General features: G+C 44.1%; 1 protein-coding gene across 8 annotated transcripts in view; it reads left to right on the forward strand.

Moving 5' to 3' along the window:
* LOC141129397 (beta-1,4-galactosyltransferase galt-1-like) overlaps positions 1–23,132 on the forward strand; it is a 92,255-nt gene that overhangs the window by 63,621 nt on the left and 5,502 nt on the right. For 2 of the 8 annotated variants that reach the window (XM_073617435.1, XM_073617428.1), the window contains exon 2: positions 16,798–18,058. In XM_073617435.1, the coding sequence (XP_073473536.1) occupies positions 16,820–18,058 (1,239 nt within the window). In that variant the 5' untranslated portion in view covers positions 16,798–16,819. Of the gene's footprint in view, positions 1–16,774; positions 23,001–23,132 lie in introns of all 8 variants that reach the window. The other 6 variants (XM_073617442.1, XM_073617420.1, XM_073617466.1 and 3 more) reach the window with 4 other exon arrangements.

Genomic DNA, 23,132 nt, shown 5'->3' on the forward strand with positions numbered 1-23,132 from the left:
CAACCATTCATACTATTAAAGATCACCAGGGTAAATCGCACATCACCTCAACAGATATAGCAGCCCAATTTGAGACTTACTACTCTAAATTATACAATCTCCCAAAACAAGATACAAGCCAACATGGTTCTGAGAACAGAAGTAAGGTAATCAAATCGTTTCTTAGCAAATTTGCCCCCAAAACCATAGATAAAGAAGATGCAGCATACCTTGAAAACCCTATATCTGAAGAAGAACTAAAAGCAGCTATTAAACAACTTAAAAATGGGAAAAGTCCAGGCCCAGACGGGTTTACAGCCACTTACTTCAAAACATTCACAGATACACTTGCCCCACATCTAATTAGGACCTTCAATTCCTTAACATCATCCACTCTCCCCTTCCATAGATTCCTTGAAGCACACATAACAGTGATCCCGAAAGATGAAAAAGATCCCACTTCAGTAAGTAATTATAGGCCGATATCCTTATTAAACGTGGACGTAAAACTCTATGCCAAGATTCTGGCCTCCCGTCTCTTGCCTTTCTTGCCTTCCCTGATAGGGAGGGACCAGGTGGGGTTCATCCCTGGAAGAGAGGCCAGAGACAACACAATCAAAGCGCTGAATTTACACCACTGGATCACGAACCAAAAACACAAGGGATTCTTCCTGTCCCTGGATGCAGAGAAGGCGTTCGACAGGTTGGCATGGGACTACCTTGGAGCAGTTCTGAGACGCATTGGTCTCCAAGATCGGATGTTCAACGCTATCATGTCCCTCTATACCACTCCGACTGCTAGAGTACGTGTCAACGGCCACCTGTCGAACGCCTTCTCTATTAATAATGGAACAAGACAGGGATGCCCACTTTCCCCAATATTATTTGTTTTAACCCTAGAACCCTTTCTCCAATGTCTCAGATCCAATGACAACATCAAAGGTTTCTGCATTGCCGATCGCACTTACAAGATCGCTGCATTCGCGGACGACATATTATTATTCCTGAGAGAACCACACATATCGATCCCAAGCCTCTTGAAAGAAGCAAATACCTTTCACACCATTTCCAATTTTAAGATCAACTTCACAAAATCCCAGGCCCTAAATATTTCCCTCCCACAGGAACAGGTAACACAATGCAAAAGCAATTTTCCCTTCCATTGGCGACATGACCAAATTAAATACCTCGGGATACAACTAACGTCAAAGCTTTCAGACCTATACTCCAAAAACTATCAACCCATCCTCAAAACCATTACGAACGACCTAAGCAAATGGAACAATCCTCATTTTTCCTGGTTTGGTAGGGCAGCAATCCTAAAGATGAATATCCTTCCCCGCATCCTCTACATCTTACAAACTATACCTATCGAACTCCCCCCAACTTTCTTCCAACTCTACAAACGACTATGCACTAAATTTCTATGGAGACAGAAAAGACCTAGAATAGCCTACGACCAACTAACGCACCCTAAGACAAAAGGGGGCATCGGCCTCCCGGACCTTAAGAAATATTATTGGGCGTGTCACCTCTCTAGAATTATAGACTGGTCAGTACATGACAAATGCAAAGACTGGGTTACCCTTGAACATACATTCTCCCCATTACCATTGCGATCCTTGCCTTGGACTCTATCCAAACACACCCCGAGAATACTAAATAGTCATCCTCTCATCGCCCCGACACTCCAATGCTTTAAGGAAGCCTGTCGGAAGCTACACATCTCCTCCAATCCGGGACCCCTCACTCCGGTAAAACATAACCCAGCATTCTCTCCCGGCATGTCCACTAACTTCCTGACGGGTACTTGGCAACACTCAACGGTTCTAGCCCATCACTTCTTTCGCGCAGGCACTCTTTTAGAGCGCTCCTCCCTACCAATTAATGCAAATAGTACTCCCCTCCCACTCTGGACATACTTCCAGATCAGACATTTTTTAAAAGAAATGGACAGTAGCTCCGCAGTCTCTCGTCCACTCACGACTTTTGAGCAACTATGTGCTCACTCTACACCTCAGCAACATATGATCTCAAACGTTTACAACCTGCTCTCCGCAGGAGGCTCAATGAAAACTATCAAAGCGTGCGTGAACTGGGAAAGAGACCTACAAACAGAATTAACTGAAGCACAATGGGAACACATTTCTACGATAGCACATAAAGGCTCCCTTAATGTCTCGATTCAAGAGAACAATTATAAAACTTTAATGCGTTGGTATAGAACCCCCGCAACTATCCACAAATTCTATCCTACCCTTTCTGACAAGTGCTGGAGATGCGCCAATGAAGTAGGCACACTAGAACATATATGGTGGTCCTGTCCCCTAATTCAGCCCTTTTGGACCCAAGTCAGGGAACTGACCTCACAAATATCCACGTATACCCTCGAACACACCGCAGCACAATGCCTCCTTCATCACTCGGACATTCCGGTACATCACTATCGCAAAACGCTAATACCACCCTTACTTAATGCAGCCAAGTTATGTATCCCTCTCCACTGGGGAACAACAAATGCACCCACTATCCCGGAATGGCTCAAACGAGTAGAAAAAATTGCGGAAATGGAGGAATTGATCGCCATAGCCAAAGACTGCCCAACCAAATTCTCATTCACATGGGCATGCTGGTCCCACTTTTGTACCACTGATCAATACAAACAATTGACCAACTAAGCGCACACAAATCGCGCTCCCTAAAAAGCGGGCAACCAATATTAACCTCTTTATACCATTCAGAAGTTAAACCTAAGGAGGTTTGTGATGGCCGACCTCCCCCACCTAAACAAGGATTGAATGGGGGAGGTCGCCTAGCGCATTCTACACATACCCGCCTAAAGACCTGTCAGTTGGGCAATCCTCCCTGCGGGATTACAAACCCTTAAAATATGGTGGCGGAGACTGCAAGTTACTGCTGACCCTATCCTCTCCCCCCCACTCCATTCCCCCTCCCCCCCCTCCACTTTCTGTTTTCTCTCTCTCCCTCGCTCCTTACCTCCCTTTACCTCTCCTTACCTATAAACCTAGGTCTACACCATAAGCTAGATTTCCTGCAGACAGAATCTCATCTTTCTATACACTGATGTTCAATCACCCTTAGCTGTCCAAATATTGAACGGTAATAGACTCTTACCATTAAACACTGTATGAAAACATAATTTCAATCTTATTAAAGAAATACACCCAAACATCCGCTTACACCAGACAAAATTATTAACAGTGGAACATATGCATTCATATATAAGTGACCTTTCACAACTATATTTCATTGTTTTTCATAAGGGTACACCTCTTCAAAGTTAGCGGAAGAAAGGTCCCCTTCTCGTTTGTTTCTATTTTATATCATAAGAGTTATTGTCTGTTAACTTCGAATGTCAGTGTTACCGAATACTATATTATGACCCAATTTCTGTAACCAAAGGCAATGTAAACCTCATTTTTATTTTACTAATAAAAATTATGGAATAAAAAAAAAAAAAAAAAAAAAAAAAAAAAATGGGTGACAATGGTGATCAATCTTCATGCAGCAACGTGCACACTGGTTGGCAGTGGCCCCTTACCTGAAGGTAATGGGGTAATCGCATTTAGCCACTTTGAGGCATGGCAGCCTTTGTAGAGATCGTGGATGTAACCAACTGTGAGGGATAGTAGAGATATGGTCCTATCCTGGTCACTTCTCTTGTGGGGGCGTCTGGTCCTTTCAAGTAGTGTCCCGGGGTCACCCAGATAAATTAAAAAGGAAGCCCACAATAGTGTAGTATTGTATGGAAAACGTACCACTTTTATTAAAGCATAAACATATGTACTCACATAAAAACGTTAAAACCGGGTGGAGATCCGACGAGCGGCGAGCTCGTAATACAATAGCTGTCATAGAGTGCCTGTCCCGTCCCTACGCGTGAAGTCACAGTCACGTGACTTCTTCAGGGGATGATCCCCTGCCCTAGGTGCCCTATTGTATTACGAGCTCGCCGCTCGTCGGATCTCCACCCGGTTTTAACGTTTTTATGTACAGTATATATTGATTATATTTCATTATTTTCTTTCTGGCGTTTTGTACAGATGATGTCTCTCTCTCTGGAGTCCATACCTCTCTTATACAAGAAAGGACTTTGCTCGCTTTGGAAACCGCAGCTTGGCATTGCATGTTATTATTGAGCTTCTGCTCTACCAAAACCCCCAGATCCTTCTCCACCACTGATTCCCCCAGATCCTTCTCCACCATTGACTCCCCCAGATCCTTCTCCGCCATTGATTCCCCCAGATCCTTCTCCACCATTGACTCCCCCAGATCCTTCTCCACCATTGACCCCCCCAGATCCTTCTCCACCATTGACCCCCCCAGATCCTTCTCCACCATTGACTCCCCTAGATCCTTCTCCACCATTGATTCCCTCAGATCATTCTCAACCATTGATTCCCCCAGGTATACTCCCCCTAGTATGTATGATGCATATTCTTAGCCCCCAAGTGCAGAACTTTACATTTATCTACATTAAACCTCATCTGCCACATAGTCACCCAATTACACAGAGCACTGAGGTCGGCTTGTAAGTTGGAGACATCCTGTAAGGACGTTATTCCACTGCATAGCTTGGTGTCATCTGCAAAGACTGAAATGTTACTTTTAATCCCAGACCCAATATCATTTATAAAGTTATTAAAATGTAAGGGTCCCAACACTGAACCTTGGGGCACACCACTGATAACCTCAGACCATTCAGAGTAAGAATCATTAACCACGACTCTCTGAATTCTGTCTTTTAGCCAGTTTTCTATCCATTTACAAACTGATCTTTCCAAGCCTGTAGACTTTACCTTACACATGAGCCGTGTGTGGGGAACTGCATCGAACGCTTATGCAAAATCCAAGTATACCACGTCCACTGCCACCCCTCTATCCAAGTATACCAAGTCCACAGCCACTCCTCTATACAAGTATACCATGTCCACAGCCACCCCTCTGTCCAAGTATACCACGTCCACAGCCACCCCTCTGTCCAAATATACCACGTCCACATCCACCCCTCAGTCCAAGTATACCATGTCCACTGCCACCCCTCTATCCAAGTATACCACATCCGCTGCCACCCCTCTATACAAGTATACCACGTCCACAGCCACCCCTCTATCCAAGTATACCACGTCCACAGCCACCCCTCTATCCAAGTATACCACGTACACAGCCACCCCTCTGTCCACAGCTTCAAACTGGTGCTCAGTTTGAAGCTGTGGAGCTTGGTGTAAGTGGAGCTGGATTAAGTGGGAGTTAAAAACAAGTGTTAGAGTATACAAGTCTTGGTGTTTGTTTGCTGTTTGCTGTCTGTTGGTGTTTGCTGTCTGTTGGTGTTTGTTTGCTGTCTGTTGGTGTGTGTTTGCTGTCTGTTGGTGTTTGCTGGGTTGCATTTTGGGGACTTTTCCTTTTAGTTTTTAATTTGCCTTTTGCTGTCACTTTTTAAATAGGTTTTTTTTTTTTTCTTCTTTCATCAGTCTATCAATTAAGGGGTGTGGTTAATTGCTCACAGGTGCCTATTTAACTTGTTGTAGGACTCAGTCTGAGCGTGCTCAGTTTGAAGCTGTGGAGCTGGATTAAGTGGGAGTTAAAAACAAGTGTTAGAGTATACAAGTCTTGGTGTTTGTTTGCTGTTTGCTGTCTGTTGCTGTTTGCTGTCTGTTGGTGTTTGTTTGCTGTTTGCTGTCTGTTGCTGTTTGCTGTCTGTTGCTGTTTGCTGTCTGTTGGTGTTTGCTGTCTGTTGGTGTTTGCTGTCTGTTGGTGTTTGTTTGCTGTCTGTTGGTGTTTGTTTGCTGTCTGTTGGTGTGTGTTTGCTGTCTGTTGGTGGTTGTTTGCTGTCTGTTGGTGTTTGTTTGCTGTCTGTTGGTGTGTGTTTGCTGTCTGTTGGTGTTTGTTTGCTGTCTGTCGGTGTTTGCTGTCTGTTGGTGTTTGCTGGGTTGCATTTTGGGGACTTTTCCTTTTAGTTTTTAATTTGCCTTTTTGTCACTTTTTAAATAGCTTTTTTTTTTTTTTTTCTTGTTTCATTAGTCTATCAATTAAGGGGTGTGGTTAATTGCTCACAGGTGCCTATTTAACTTGTTGTAGGACTCAGTCTGAGCGTGCTCAGTTTGAAACTGTGGAGCTTGGTGTAAGTGGAGCTTTTTTAAGTGGGAGTTAAAAACAAGTGTTAGAGTATACAAGTCTTGGTGTTTGTTTGCTGTTTGCTGTCTGTTGGTGTTTGCTGTCTGTTGGTGTTTGCTGTCTGTTGGTGTGTGTTTGCTGTCTGTTGGTGTGTGTTTGCTGTCTGTTGGTGTTTGTTTGCTGTCTGTTGGTGTGTGTTTGCTGTCTGTTGGTGTGTGTTTGCTGTCTGTTGGTGTGTGTTTGCTGTCTGTTGGTGTTTGCTGGATTGCATTTTGGGGACTTTTCCTTTTAGTTTTTAATTTGCCTTTTGCTGTCACTTTTTTAATAGCTTTTTTTTTTCTTGTTTCATCAGTCTATCAATTAAGGGGTGTGGTTAATTGCTCACAGGTGCCTATTTAACTTGTTGTAGGACTCAGTCTGAGCGTGCTCAGTTTGAAGCTGTGGAGCTTGGTGTAAGTGGAGCTGGATTAAGTGGGAGTTAAAAACAAGAGTTTAAAACAGGAGGTTATAACAGGGGTCATAGTACCTGTGTAGTGTGAGTATCTGAGTGTTGTCTGAGTAGTGTGTGTGGATCGTTAGTGCTTGTGTATTGTGTACCTGTGTATTGTCTTGTTGTGTACCTGTGTATTGTCTTGAGTATTAGTGCCAGGAAGCTAGTTGTTAGGTAATTTGGACAGGGTAAAATCCCCAAATCCTCACTAAATTTATTTGGTACGATGCCCGGCGGGTGTGGAGAGGTGACTCTTTGTACATCTTGCCGCATGTATGCGTTCCTTGATCATCCGATCGAGGGCGAATACTGCTGTGCAAAATGTAAGCACATTGTTTCCCTGGAAGCCCAGGTTCTGAATCTGGGGAAGCAACTGTCAGCACTGAGAAGTCCCTCCATACTAAAGGTGAGCCAGGAACGTACACGGCAGGTGCCGGCAGGGGCCAGCACAGAGGCGGGTGGAGACAAAGAGGTGCAGGCACTAGCAAAGAGTAGATGGGTGACAGTCAGGAGGGGTAGAGGGGGAAGTGCCAGGGAGGCCGATCCAGGACTGGAGCATCCCAATAAGTACGCTCCATTGAGTGTCATTGGTGAAACCAGTCAGGGACCAGCACTGCTGGAGATGAGGGACTCTCCTAGCTGCCAGGGGAAGAACTCCTTCAGTGAGAGTGGGGGGGCAGCAAAGGGAAAGGAAAGACAGTTTCTGGTGGTAGGGGACTCAATTCTTAGAAGGACAGAGAGGGCAATCTGTAACCAAGACCTGAAGCGCCGAACAGTATGTTGTCTACCGGGCGCTCGGGTTCGGCACATCACGGATCTTGTGGACAGATTACTGGGAGGGGCTGGGGAAGACCCGGCTGTCATGGTGCACGTTGGCACCAATGACAAAGTCAGAGGCAGATGGAGTGTCCTAAAGAACGATTTTAGGGACTTAGGAGCTAAATTGAGGAAAAGGACCTCCAAGGTAGTGTTCTCAGGAATACTACCGGTACATCGAGCCACACCAGAGAGGCAGAGGGAGATTAGGGAAGTAAACAAGTGGCTGAAGAGCTGGTGTAGTAAGGAGGGGTTTGGGTTCCTGGAGGACTGGGCCGACTTCTCAGTCGGTAACCGGTACTATAGAAGGGACGGACTGCACCTAAATGAGGAGGGTGCAGATCTGCTGGGAATGAAGATGGCCAAAAAGTTAGAGGGGTTTTTAAACTAGGCGATGGGGGGGAGGGTCCAGAGACAGTGATAGCCAGCGCGGAAGATATTCCAGAGGGTAGTATTGGGGGCATTAGTGGTAGGTTAACCAAAGCACAAAAACACAAGGTGAGTATAGTAGCAAGTCCTAGTTGCAATCTTGAAACACCCAATACGAGGACAATATGCGAACGGTCTAAACTATGTGGCATGTTCACCAATGCCAGGAGCCTGGCGGACAAGATGGGTGAACTAGAGATACTGTTGTACAAGGAGGATTTGGATTTTGTGGGAATTTCAGAGACCTGGTTCAACAGCTCTCATGATTGGCTGGCAAACATTCAAGGGTATACCCTATACCGCAAGGATAGAGAGGGTAAAAAAGGGGGAGGGGTATGCCTATATATCAAGAATAATGTACTAGTGAATGTGAGAGATGACATCACTGAGGGGGCTAGGGAGGAGGTGGAATCCTTATGGGTAGAGCTCCAAAGGGATGAAGCTAAGGGGAAAATAATACTGGGAGTATGCTATAGGCCCCCTAACCTGAGGGAGGAAGTGGAGACGGATCTCCTATCACAAACTGGATTAGCAGCAAGGATGGGAAGTGTTATCATAATGGGGGATTTTAATTATCCAGACATAGACTGGGCGGAGGGAACCGCGCATTCATTTAAGGCTCGCCAGTTCCTTAGTGTCTTGCAGGACAATTTTATGGGTCAGATGGTAGACGCACCAACTAGAAATAAAACATTACTAGTTCTACTGATTACCAACAATACAGACCTGATTACAGATGTGGAAATAGGGGGCAATTTAGGTAACAGCGATCACAGGTCAATTAGTTTCAGTATAAATCACACAAATAGGAGACATGAAGGGAACACAAAGACACTGAATTTCAAAAGAGCCAACTTCCCTAAACTACAAACCTTGCTAAAAGGCATAAATTGGGATAAAATATTAGGAACAAAGAATACGGAGGAGAGATGGGTTTGCTTTAAGAGCATATTAAATAAGGGCATTAGCCAATGTATCCCATTGGGTAATAAATTTAAAAGAGCGAACAAACATCCTGGATGGCTTAACTCCAATGTAAAAATGCATATAAAAGCAAAGGAGAAGGCCTTCAAAAAATACAAGGTTGAGGGATCATCCTCAGCATTCAGAATTTATAAAGAATGCAATAAGAAATGTAAGGGTGCAATTAGGATGGCTAAGATAGAACATGAAAGACACATAGCGGAGGAGAGCAAAAAAAATCCCAAGAAATTCTTTAAGTATGTAAACAGTAAAAAAGGGAAGACAGACCATATTGGCCCCATAAAGAATGAGGAAGGACATCTGGTTACAAAGGTTGGGGAGATGGCGAAGGTATTGAATTTATTCTTCTCCTCAGTCTTCACGAGGGAATCGGGGGGCTTCAGTAACCAAAACTGCAGTGTTTATCCTCATGACACAACACAGGAAGCACCTACATGGTTAACAGAGGACGGAATTAAAATTAGACTTGAGAAACTTAACATTAATAAATCACCGGGACCAGATGGCTTGCATCCGAGGGTACTTAGGGAACTCAGTCAAGTGATTGCCAGACCGTTGTTCCTAATTTTTACAGACAGTCTATTGACTGGAATGGTACCAGCTGATTGGAGAAAAGCCAATGTAGCACCAATATTTAAAAAGGGCCCAAAAAACATCCCTGGGAATTACAGACCAGTTAGCCTAACATCAATAGTATGTAAAATCTTGGAGGGGATGATAAGGGACTATATACAAGATTTTAGTAATAAGAATGATATCATTAGCAGTAATCAGCATGGATTCATGAAGAATCGTTCTTGCCAAACCAATCTATTAACCTTCTATGAGGAGGTGAGTTGCCATCTAGATAAAGGAAGGCCCGTAGACGTGGTGTATCTGGATTTTGCAAAAGCATTTGACACAGTTCCCCATAAACGTTTACTGTACAAAATAAGGTGCGTTGGCATGGACCATAGGGTGAGTACATGGATTGAAAACTGGCTACAAGGGTGAGTTCAGAGGGTGGTGATAAATGGGGAGTACTCAGAATGGTCAGGGGTGGGTAGTGGGGTTCCCCAGGGTTCTGTCCTGGGACCAATCCTATTTAATTTGTTCATAAACGATCTGGAGGATGGGATAAACAGTTCAATCTCTGTATTTGCAGACGATACTAAGCTAAGCAGGGCAATAACTTCTCCGCAGGATGTGGATATCTTGCAAAAAGACCTGAACAAATTAATGGGGGAGGGGCAACTACATGGCAAATGAGGTTCAATGTAGAAAAATGTAAAATAATGCATTTGGGTGGCAAAAATCTGAATGCAATCTATACACTGGGGGGAGAACCTCTGGGGGAATCTAGGATGGAAAAGGACCTGGGGGTCCTAGTAGATGATAGGCTCAGCAATGGCATGCAATGCCAAGCTGCTGCTAATAAAGCAAACAGAATATTGGCATTAAAAGGGGGATCAACTGCAGAGATAAAGCGATAATTCTCCCGGTCTACAAGACTCTGGTCCGGCCGCACCTGGAGTATGCTGTCCAGTTCTGGGCACCGGTCCTCAGGAGGGACGTACTGGAAATGGAGCGAGTACAAAGAAGGGCAACAAAGCTAATAAAGGGTCTGGAGGATCTTAGTTATGAGGAAAGGTTGTGAGCTCTGAACTTATTCTCTCTGGAGAAGAGACGCTTGAGAGGGGATATGATTTCAATTTACAAATACTGTACTGGTGACCCCACAATAGGGATAAAACTTTTTCGCAGAAGAGAGTTTAATAAGACTCGTGGCCACTCATTACAATTAGAAGAAAAGAGGTTTAACCTTAAACTACATAGAGGGTTCTTTACTGTAAGAGCGGCAAGGATGTGGAATTCCCTTCCACAGGCGGTGGTCTCAGCGGGGAGCATTGATAGCTTCAAGAAACTATTAGATAATCACCTGAATGACCGCAATATACAGGGCTATGTAATGTAATACTGACATATAATCACACAACATACAGGGATATGTAATGTAATACTGACACATAATCACACACATAGGTTGGACTTGATGGACTTGTGTCTTTTTTCAACCTCACCTACTATGTAACTATCTATGTAACTATACCACGTACACAGCCACCCCTCTATCCAAGTATACCACGTACACAGCCACCCCTCTGTCCAAGGTTTTACTTACCTCCTCATTAAAAGAAATCAGGTTTGTTTGACAACTTCTGTCTTTCATGAATCCATGCTGTCTGTTACTTAAAATATTTTTTTTTTCCAGCAAGAACTCATCTATGTGGTCTTTTATTAAACTCTCCATTATTTTGCCGACTATAGAAGTTACACTAACAGGTCTATAGTTACTTGGTAAAGACTTTGTTCCCTTTTAAAATATAGGAACCACATTGGTCCTACACCAAACCAGTGGTACCATTCCAGTCATTAACCAGTTCCTAAAAATTAGATATAATGGCTTTGAAATGACAGAGGTTAATTCTTTTCGGATCCGTGGGTGGATGCCAGCTAGTCCAGGTGCTTTATCCAACTTTATTCTGTCTCAATATTTCTGGACCATATCACTTTTGAGCCATTGTGGATCATTCGGGGCTGTGTCACTACCACCCACATTATGGACTTGAGCTCCCCCATGCTCTTTTGTATACACAGAGCTGAAATTTAATAAATTTGCCTTCTCTTTGTCCCCAGTCACCCACTCTAGATTATTTTTGTAAAGGGCCTACATGCTCAGACCTGACCTTTTCACTATTAATATATTTGTAGAATTTTTGGGGGTTTGTCCTACTATCTTTTGAAATCTGTCCTTTGTTTTGATTTTTTGCGTCCTTGATTTCCTTTTTACATGTTCTGTTATATTCTTTGTAATATTTAAATGATGATAGTGTTCCTTCATTTTTAGATATTTTTAAAAGTTCTTTTCTTATTGTTTATAGCTTTTTTAACTTTGGCCGTGAGCCACATAGGTTTTATTTTTAGCTTTATAAACGTATTGCCCTATACTTTGACTATACTTTGCATTGAGATTACATACAGTCACATTGAAGAATTCCCATTTCTGTTCTGTGCTCATCAGTGCCAATATTCCCTCCCAGTCTAAGTCCTGCAGAGCAGCCCTCATCCTTGGAAAATTTCCTCTCTTAACGTTAAGTGTTTTTATTTCTCCCGTATGTGTTTTTTGCTTACAGCTAACATTAAATGAAATCATTTTATGGTCACTGCTACCCAGATGTTCCTTTATATGAATATTGGTAATAAGCTCTGCATGGTTTGAGATTACCAGGTCCAGCAGAGCATCATTCCTATTCGGGACCTCAATAAACTAGACCAGTGATGGCAAACCTTGGCACCCCAGATGTTTTGGAACTACATTTCCCATGATGCTCATCCACTCTGCAGTGTACTTGAGCATCATGGGAAATGTAGTTCCAAAACATCTGGGGTGCCAAGGTTCGCCATCACTGAACTAGACCATAAAATTGTCTCGTAATAGGGTTATACATTTTTGCCCTTTTACTGTTCCAGCAGTGCCATTACTCCAGTCAATTTCTGGGTAAATAAAATCCCCCATTATTATCACTGTCCCAGCCCTTGCAGCCCTTTCCATCTGTGCAAGGAGCTGAGTCTCCACCTCCTCATTAACATTGGGTGGTCTATTCACATGGGGGGGCAGGATCTGGGGGCTGATCTTGATAAGCCCCCTGCCCGCAGACCTCCACAACCACCACTTAGGGTTGTCGGGAAGAGGCCCTTGTCCCCATCAACATGTGGACAAATTGCCCAAAGCACACCCTAATGTTGAGGGCATGAGACCTGGTAATGTTGGGTGGGGGGGTTGGGGCGCTCGCTTGTCCCCCCTCTTTTCCTGGTCTGCCAGGCTGCATGCTTGGATAAGGGTCTGGTATGGAAAAAAAAAAAAATTGACGTGGGTGTTCCTCTTAAAATCCATACCAGCCCTAAGGGTCTGGTGTGGATTTTGGGGGGATCCCTTGCTTTTTTTATATTATTTTGACATAGGGTTCCTCTTAAAATCCATACTAGACCAAAAGGGCCTGTTATGGATTGGGGGGAACCCCCATGACATTTTTTTTTTTTTTTTTTTATAATTTTCTATTGCCGGAAAATTCAGCAAGTTTTTTTTTCATTCAGCTGCAGGTGGGGAAGCCTGCTGACAACTGATGACTCATCAGTTTTTAAGGAGCGGTGGCCGGTTTCCCAACCCGCTCTCTAACAACCTATTGATGTGCGCTCGGCGGGCGAACATCAATAGTGTGTGACTGAGGGGAGACATTTGAGTGTAAGCCCCTCTCACGTACCTGTTAGTGGATCTCGAGATGATGAGGTCGGCCGCTTACACAATTCCCATACAAGCAACCCTGGTGGTGGAGAGAGGGTGTCACGTACTTGACCTTGGGGTCCAAAGTGATGAGGGTGGCCGCTTACACATTTCCCATACAAGCATCCTTGGTGGTGGGGAGAGGGTGACATACCTGACTGTGGGGTCCAAAGTGACAACGGTGGTCTCTTGCAAAATTCCTGTCCAAGCACTTCTGGTAGTGGAAAGAGGAACTCCAAGGGTAGCAGAAGGACACAGCGGCCAGGAAGATGAAGTGGTGAACTTGAGCTTGGAAACACAGGCATCCACCTAGTATGGATTCAGGTCTCAAGCTCTGTTTGGCAACAGCCAGACAGACAGGTACACAAACACGATCAGGTTCAAGGTCGGGGACAGGCAGGAGTTAGCAATGTGCTACAAACAAGGTACCAAATGAACGTGGTCATGCCGGGGTTGATAACACAGATGAGCAGCAGACATAACAGGCAAGGGCAATCTAAAGGGAAGTGTTTAGGTGTAGCCGGGTCATTAACAAGGTTAGCAGGTTTTCAGAAACTTAGAACATGGAATCAGTGCTGAAAACAATCAAGCAATGAGGCTAAACAGGTCTCATGTGGAGACGGATCTCCTATCTCCTAGGGAGGAAGTGGAGACGGATCTCCTATCACAAATTGGATTAGCAGCAAGAATGGGAAGTGTTATCATAATGGGGGATTTTAATTATCCAGACATAGACTGGGCGGAGGGAACCGCACATTCATTTAAGGCTCGCCAGTTCCTTAATGTCTTGCAGGACAATTTTATGGGTCAGATGGTAGACGCACCAACTAGAAATAAAACATTACTGGATCTACTGATTACCAACAATACAGACCTGATCACAGATGTGGAAATACGGGGCAATTTAGGTAACAGCGATCACAGGTCAATTAGTTTCAGTATAAATCACACAAATAGGAAACATAAAGGGAATACAAAGACACTGAATTTCAAAAGAGCCAACTTCCCTAAACTACAAACCTTGCTAAAAGGCATAAACTGGGATAAAATATTAGAAACAAAGAATACGGAGGAGAGATGGGTTTGCTTTAAGAGCATATTAAATAAGGGCATTAGCCAATGTATCCCATTGGGTAATAAATTTAAAAGAGCGAACAAAAGTCCTGGATGGCTTAACTCCAATGTAAAAATGCATATAAAAGCAAAGGAGAAGGCCTTCAAAAAATACAAGGTTGAGGGATCATCCTCAGCATTCAGACTTTATAAAGAATGCAACAGGATATGTAAAGGTGCAATTAGGACAGCTAAGATAGAACATGAAAGACACATAGCGGAGGAGAGCAAAAAAAATCCCAAGAAATTCTTTAAGTATGTAAACAGTAAAAAAGGGAGGACAGACCATATTGGCCCCATAAAGAATGAGGAAGGACATCTGGTTACAAAGGATGGGGAGATGGCGAAGGTATTGAATTTATTCTTCTCCTCAGTCTTCACGAGTGAATCGGGGGGCTTCAGTAACCAAAACTGCAGTGTTTATCCTCATGACACAACACAGGAAGCACCTCCATGGTTAACAGAGGACGGAATTAAAATTAGACTTGAGAAACTTAACATTAATAAATCACCGGGACCAGATGGCTTGCATCCGAGGGTACTTAGGGAACTCAGTCAAGTGATTGCCAGACCGTTGTTCCTAATTTTTACAGATAGTCTACTGACTGGAATGGTACCAGCTGAATGGAGAAAAGCCAATGTAGCACCTATATTTAAAAAGGGCCCAAAATACATCCCTGGGAATTACAGACCAGTTAGCCTAACATCGATAGTATGTAAACTCTTGGAGGGGATGATAAGGGACTATATACAGGATTTTAGTAATACGAACAATATCATTAGCAGTAATCAGCATGGATTCATGAAGAATCGTTCTTGCCAAACCAATCTATTAACCTTCTATGAGGAGGTGAGTTGCCATCTAGATAAAGGAAGGCCTGTAGACGTGGTGTATCTGGATTTTGCAAAAGCATTTGACACAGTTCCCCATAAACGTTTACTGTACAAAATAAGGTCTGTTGGCATGGACCATAGGGTGAGTACATGGATTGAAAACTGGCTACAAGGGCGTGTTCAGAGGGTGGTGATAAATGGGGAGTACTCAGAATGGTCAGGGGTGGGTAGTGGGGTGCCCCAGGGTTCTGTGCTGGGACCAATCCTATTTAATTTGTTCATAAACGATCTGGAGGATGGGATAAACAGTTCAATCTCTGTATTTGCAGACGATACTAAGCTAAGCAGGGCAATAATTTCTCCGCAGGACGTGGAAACCTTGCAAAAAGACCTGAACAAATTAATGGGGTGGGCGACTACATGGCAAATGAGGTTCAATGTAGAAAAATGTAAAATAATGCATTTGGGTGGCAAAAATATGAATGCAATCTATACACTGGGGGGGAGAACCTCTGGGGGGATCTAGGATGGAAAAGGACCTGGGGGTCCTAGTAGATGATAGGCTCAGCAATGGCAGGCAATGCCAAGCTGCTGCTAACAAAGCAAACAGAATATTGGCATGCATTAAAAGGGGGATCAACTCCAGAGATAAAACGATAATTCTCCCGCTCTACAAGACTCTGGTCCGGCCGCACCTAGAGTATGCGGTCCAGTTCTTGGCACCAGTCCTCAGGAGGGATGTACTGGAAATGGAGCGAGTACAAAGAAGGGCAACAAAGCTAATAAAGGGTCTGGAGGATCTTAGTTATGAGGAAAGGTTGCGAGCACTGAACTTATTCTCTCTGGAGAAGAGACGCTTGAGAGGGGATATGATTTCAATTTACAAATACCGGACTGGTGACCCCTCAATAGGGATAAAACTTTTTCGCAGAAGAGAGTTTACCAAGACTCGTGGCCACTCATTAAAATTAGAAGAAAAGAGGTTTAATCTTAAACTACGTAGAGGGTTCTTTACTGTAAGAGCGGCAAGGATGTGGAATTCCCTTCCACAGGCGGTGGTCTCAGCGGGGAGCATTGATAGCTTCAAGAAACTATTAGATGAGCACCTGAATGACCACAACATACAGGGATATACAATGCAATACTGACACATAATCACACACATAGGTTGGACTTGATGGACTTGTGTCTTTTTTCAACCTCACCTACTATGTAACTATGTAACTATGTAACTATGTGCCACCAGGCTCCAGGATCTGTGGGCACGCCCTTTGCACACCTTCTTAAGCTTCTATGCTCATGACCCACCATGAAGATAAGCATGACTGGCCTGTGGTGCTCCTACTAATATGAATGTCTCAGTGTTCTCCATTCTATAAATACAGAATTATAGTGTCTGCCCCTAGTCTAGAGGAATATTAGATTGTGAGCTTTTCTGGTACAAAGACAGATGTGACTGGGTCAATGTTCTCTGTACAACTCTGCGGAATATGTCAGAGCTATTTTAAATTATATGGCATGAAATTCACATGACTGTAGTCAGGATATTAGAGTGTAAGTTCTGCTGGTATAGAGACTGATTTGAGCAATTCCTCTACTTCTACATTAGAGTTATAGATTTCAGATTTCACTGAACTTATTGTATTTTCTCTCTCTTTCTTATCTTCTTACAGCTGTGATCACCTGATGGGACCAGAATATGGAAGTGTTCAAGATACATGTTCTGCACAATGTCGGTGTTTGTGTGTGTTTCTGTCTTTTATTACTCCTACCATATAGAACTTGAACATCTGATGAGATCTCATAAACTTCCCATTACCATAGTGAAGATGAATTACCGGGAACTTCCAATTGCCACAGACACAATTACAGCTCTGGATAGTCGAACATTTATCATCTCTCCGTATTATGAGCCTAGAGTTAGTCAATCAGTCCGGGTCATCGCCATCACCCATGTATCTGTGAAGGAAGTTTACTGTATCTTCCATTGTTCCTCCAATCAGAGCATCTTCATGAGGGCACAAATAGATCGTCATAGTGACAGATATGGGTTCCCATATGGGACAACAGATCTCTTATGTGCAGAACCTTCTGGGTGTGATTACACTTATATGTCTTTCTCTTCAACTGTCTCCACAAATACAAGTCAGAATCTTCTGTTTGAAGTCAGCAACCGTCCACCACAGCCAATCTCCTCCAATTTCACCATCTGTATTTCTACTTTGTATGGAAACTACAACAATGTCCTCCAGATGATCCAGAGTATTGAGATGTACAAGATTCTGGGGGCCTCTAGAGTCACCATCTATAACACCAACTGTTCCCAGGATGTAGATAAGGTGTTACGTCATTACATTGATGAAGGAATTCTAGAGGTGGTGCCATGGCCAATAGACCACCATCTTCGAACAACAAAAAAATGGCGTTATTCCAAAGGACTCAACGCTGAGATTGGTTATTTTGGACAAACTGCAACTTTGAATGATTGTCTATACAGGAACATGTACAAAAGTAAGTTTGTTCTCCTTAATGACATTGATGAAATTATTCTTCCAGTCAAGGACTGGGACTGGTCATCACTGATGGAGAATCTCCAGAATAAACACCCAGATACAAGTGTCTTCCGCATTCAGAATCACGTCTTCCCCACTTCAGTCAACATCGCTGAATTTGACAAGTGGTCTCATGTTCCTGGGGTCAATATTCTCTCTCATGCTCTCCCACTCCCTGTAAGGTGGCTTTTCTTCAATAACCGCAAAATGATTGTGAATCCCCGAGACGTATTTCAGACCTCCATACACTTCATTCTAAAACACAGAAGGAATTGGAAGAATATAGGACAAGATTCGGCCATTCTCTTCCACTGTAGGAGAGAGAACGGTGTCAATGTAAAGGACCCTGATCCAGATGATAGGCTGATGAGATACAAGCTGTCCTTAGTGCCCAATGTAGATAAGGTGATTCAGAAACTTTTCCCTCGGCAATAATCCCCGCCTCACCCCCTCCCGTATATCGTGTAATGTAGAGAGAAGACTGGAAATCTGTGTGTACGTGACTCCAAACTCAACATTTATCAATGAGTTTATTTATGAAAGTGCTGGTGAATGTGAACAATGTGAAGGCTCATTATGAATGGACATCTATCAGCATATGGTCCTTCTCAATCACAATGCCTCCTCTTACAGCTCGGCATTAGTTGACACATCCATGGGGTCTGAAAAGCACTGTCAGCATACCAGTGGCGCATTATCCATGTTTGCAGGGTGTGCGGGGCACACGGGGGCCCAGAGGAAAGGGGGGGCCCACTGTACCCTGAAACTCACTGCCCACATGGATTAAAGTAGTGTTTCTAGGCTTCGGGGGCTTTGGAACTTTTTCTCAATCTTACTTGCAGGCGGCAGCTGGCCACTTTTGCTGATACTTTGATTATAGTTCCGGCTGCCGCCGCTCCCCGGGAACTATCTGTAAGCCCTGGCTGATGCAGAATGATATCATGATTTGCTCCTCTTTAGGGGAGAGCAGGCTTGTGAGAGCGGGAAGTACAAAAAAAAGGGAGAGAAAAAAAGGGGGTTCTCCCAAGAGGGTCAATTAGGACACTAAGATTGATTTAAATGTATTATTTTATTATGTCGAAAAAGACACACAACAATAATTTGATGAGACAAAGGAAACCAGGTATGTACCTCACCAATAAATTGAAAAGACAACGTTGTCATGTTTAAAAACTGGGGGGATGCAGCTGCGCATGCACACACACTCACAAACTCACACTCATATACATATCATGATCATCAAAAATCACAAATGGATGGTGTAATGACACCCCGAGTATGAAAGGGGTTAAAGCCGTTTAGGACATTCCATTTCCGAACACAAAGGCAGCTACCGAACACTCCAATCAGCCGAACAAGAAACCCATACAAATAATTCTTCCCCCCCAAGTACGAGACAAGGCTCTGTATGGAGGGTCAAACAGGAATCAGACACTTTTTTTAGAACCAAATGTACAAGTCTTTATTTACAGTTAAAGAGGAGGTTCCTACCTCCTGCTCATATTACTCTAACAATATAACTGTAACCAGAAACCTAATTAACATGAGCTAATTTACTAAATCATTTACCCAGACTAGGTCACTCAGAGACATGACCTTTAGGACAGACTTGTGGTCACCAAGCTTCACACAGTAGTATAAACACAGGACACCTTCATACAATAGCAGGAGCTAATAACAATTAACAATACAAACAGTGATCTCCTCCCCTCCTCAGCCTAGGAGGCAACAAAGTATAATATGAGTAGACTTTCCTGCTCCTACCCAGTTCTAGAGGCCAATGTGATCAGCTCTCTTAACTAACATGTTGTGTTCAGAATCAAACAAACCAAGAATAGTCTTTACATATATCCTGGGAGATATTGTGGAGAAATATTACTGTTCCATTTTAAGTAATCCAATCATATTCTCATTCTTTTCTGGGTCACCCTGCGCCCAACAGTGATTCCCATCATATGGCTCCCTCCTTGTGGGACACTCCAGCAGACCCGGCTTGATCCTTCTTGGGTCAACTTGGGGATGTCCGGAACTAGGAGGCCAGAATGACGTCTGTTTGCCGGGACAACCCATCAGCATTGCCATTTTGCTTACCGGGTCAGTAGCTGATGGTGAAATTGTAAGGTTGCAGGGCTAAGCTCCACCGCAGCAACCTGCCATTGTCTCCTGAGACCCGGTTAAGCCAGACCAATGGGTTGTGATCGGTGACTAATGAAAATTCCTGTCTGTACAAAAAAGGGTTCAACTTTTTAAGAGCCCAGACCAGGGCCAAGCACTCCTTCTCCACTGCTGCATAGCACACTTCCCGGGGTAATAGCTTTTTGCTCAGGTATGCGACAGGGTGTTCTCTTCCATCCTCCCCGATTTGGCTCAGCACAGCCCCCAGTCCAAACATGGAAGCGTCTGTGTGGACAATGAAATGTTTGTTAGGTACTGGGGCAGCCAAGACAGGGACATTTACTAGTGCTTGCTTGAGGGCTCGAAACACGGCTTCACAAGCTGCAGACCACAGGACCTGTCTAGGAAAATTCTTTCTCTTCAGGTCAGTCAGGGGCTTGGTGATAGCACTATAATCAGGGCCAAAATGTCGGTAGTACCCTGCAGTCCCCAAGAAGGCTAATACCTGGGTCTTAGTACAGGGTGTGGGTCAGTTAGCTACTGCCTCTACCTTGGCTGGCTCTGGTCTCTGGTTCCCACACCCTACTCGGTGTCCTAGGTACTGCACCTCCGCCATAACTAGATCACGCTTGTCTGGTTTCAAGGTCAGGCCTGCGGCCTGAATCTTGTCCAGAACCACCCCTACCTGAAATAGATGCTCCTCCCAAGACCCACTGTAGATCGCAATGTCATCCAGGTATCCACATGCAAAATCCTGAAAGCCATCGAGGAGCCTATCCACCATATGTTGGAAGGTAGCCGGGGCATTTTTCATCCCGAATGGCATGACTTTAGACTGGTACAGGCCAAACGGGGGGTAACAAATGCCGATTTGGGGATAGCATCCTTGGCCAGGGGAATCTGCCAATAGCCCTTACACAGGTCTATTGTAGTTAAGTAATGACCCGTGGCTATACGATCTAGCAGTTCTCCTACCCTGGGCATCGGGTAGGCGTCAGTGGTGGTCTTCTCATTGAGTCGCCTGTAGTCCATGCAGAACCGGGTAGTTCCGTCTTTCTTAGGCACCAGGACTACAGGCGAGGCCCAAGGGCTGTCAGAGGGCTCAATGACTCCTAACTGAATCATCTCCTGTATCTCCTTCCGCCTTCCTTTTTGGACTGATTCAGGGATACGGTAGGGGGGCTGTCGAAGGGGTGCTTGTCCAGGGGTCTCTACCTTATGCACAGCCAGGGTCGTGTAGCTCATTTTTTGGGGAGAAAGTCGCCTGTTTCTCCCACAGAAGCCACTTAGCCTGTTCCTTCTTTGTGGGGCTTAACCGGTCCCCCAGCTGTACGAGGCTAATGAGGTCAGTCTGGGGATCTCCCTCAAATAAAATCAATAAATTTGAAGTGATCAAAGATCTCCACTTATATACACGCAAACTTCTTTTAAAAAGTAGGTTTGAGAAGGCCAATCCTGATATGGAGGGTTTTCGAACTCTAAGTGAAAGACGAGCCTTGGAGAATCTCAACTCTTTATTTGAGGAGAGTGAACCCAAGGATCTCATCAACACAATTGACCTAGAATCCCCCCTTAAGGGAGCTAGTGCTTCTAGTGAAGCAGCCCCCCAAAAATCTTCCCTTAAAAAAACATCCTCATTATACCCCGCACCCAGTTCCAATCAGGGTGTATCAACTTTTTTAAAAATGACCTGCCAAGAAATCAGAAATCTCAAATCCAAATCCACTATATTGGAAAATCTAACTAAAAATAAAAAGATTGCCCTTAGAAATTTGTCTAGTCACCATGAAATTACTATCAAGGCATCAGACAAAATGGGAAACATAGTCCTAATGGACAATGAGAAATACAGCCAGATGTGCATGAAGATTTTAACCAATTGTGATTGGTACCGCCCAGTTGGCCCTGATGTTGGTCAAGCGTTTAATAACAAATTTTATGCTTTAGTGGATGAGGCATTTCAAAATAAGGTCATTTCCAAACAAACTTTAGATTTTATCCGCACTCCTCACCCTAGGCTTGCAACCTTCTACTCCCTCCCCAAGATCCACAAACATACCAGCGACCCTCCAGGGAGACCCATAATCTCTGGCAGTTGTGCTATCACGGAAAATTTGTCACGCCTTGTGGATGAGCACATCAGACCCTTTGTTCTCTCCATATCCTCATATGTACGTGACACCATCCATTTGCTACAGATTATTGAGGGCATGCAAATCCCTGGAGGTTGTATTCTCGCTAGTATCGATGTAGAAGCACTTTATAGTTCAGTACCCCACTCTAAGGGACTTGCATGTGTCCAAAAAATTCTTTCACAAACAAGTCATCATGAAAGCTCCTTCAACGACTTCATACTCCTCTCCTTGGACTATATTCTGAGACACAATGTCTTCTCATTTGACGATCGACTCTTCCTCCAGGTACAGGGCGTAGCCAGGGGCACCTGTTGTGTACCTGGTGGAGTGGGAGCTGTATATCTTCTGCAATGAGGACCTCTCTATGTACCTGTGCCACATTGTTATGTGGCACAGGTACATAGATGACATCTTCATCGTCTGGGATGGACCGTCCAAACTATTGGACAAATGTTTGGTCTTCATTATAATTGTACAACAATATACTTAAATCCTGTACTGCATTGGTAACTGTTTTGCTTTGTTTCAGACACAAAATGTTAATGATTAAGGAACAACTTTAATCGTTTAGACAGTAGCCGATGGCCTTGACTTCAAATGCAGCTGTATCCAATATCTTAGTTTTTACAGGGTCCGGTCCTGGTGCCCCTGGTGGTCCACCGAGGCTCCCCGACACGGGGGGGGGGGCATGGTGGCGCGCTATTCTTTGCCGCTTTGGGGCAGTGTTCTGGGCGATCACATTTGTGGAGACAGTTGTTCTCCGCATCTGCACACTGGACACTTCCGTGCTGGCGGCCACGTCAATGTCTGATGCCACCACGTAATGCGCGGTGATGCCAGATTGGCCGGAGGATTCCCATTGGAGACGAAGGTGGGACTGGATTAGCGGCACAGGTGATTTGGGGAAACGCTCCCAATCCCCAGCACCTGTGTCTGTTTTCTCTCCTTTCCCTCCCCTCATTACCTTAGCAACACTGCCCTGATTGGCCCTTTGCGATCCCTGGGCGTGTATATGCCTGGTTGTATGAGCAGATGTTGCTACACAACCAGGAAACGCCAGGGATCCCTGTGAATGTCTATCCACATTTTCACTACAGGTATTGGCAACTATTTACTCTTTTTTTATTTACAGTGACTCTCTGTACTTTTAGAATACAATGTCTCCCTAGGGGCAGTGACGTTTTCTTCTTCACTTAACCCTATAGAAGACTGCCGATGCATGTAGTTAT

This window comes from Aquarana catesbeiana, linkage group LG01, assembly GCF_042186555.1.
Source record: "Aquarana catesbeiana isolate 2022-GZ linkage group LG01, ASM4218655v1, whole genome shotgun sequence".
Classification (NCBI taxonomy): Eukaryota; Metazoa; Chordata; class Amphibia; order Anura; family Ranidae; genus Aquarana; species Aquarana catesbeiana.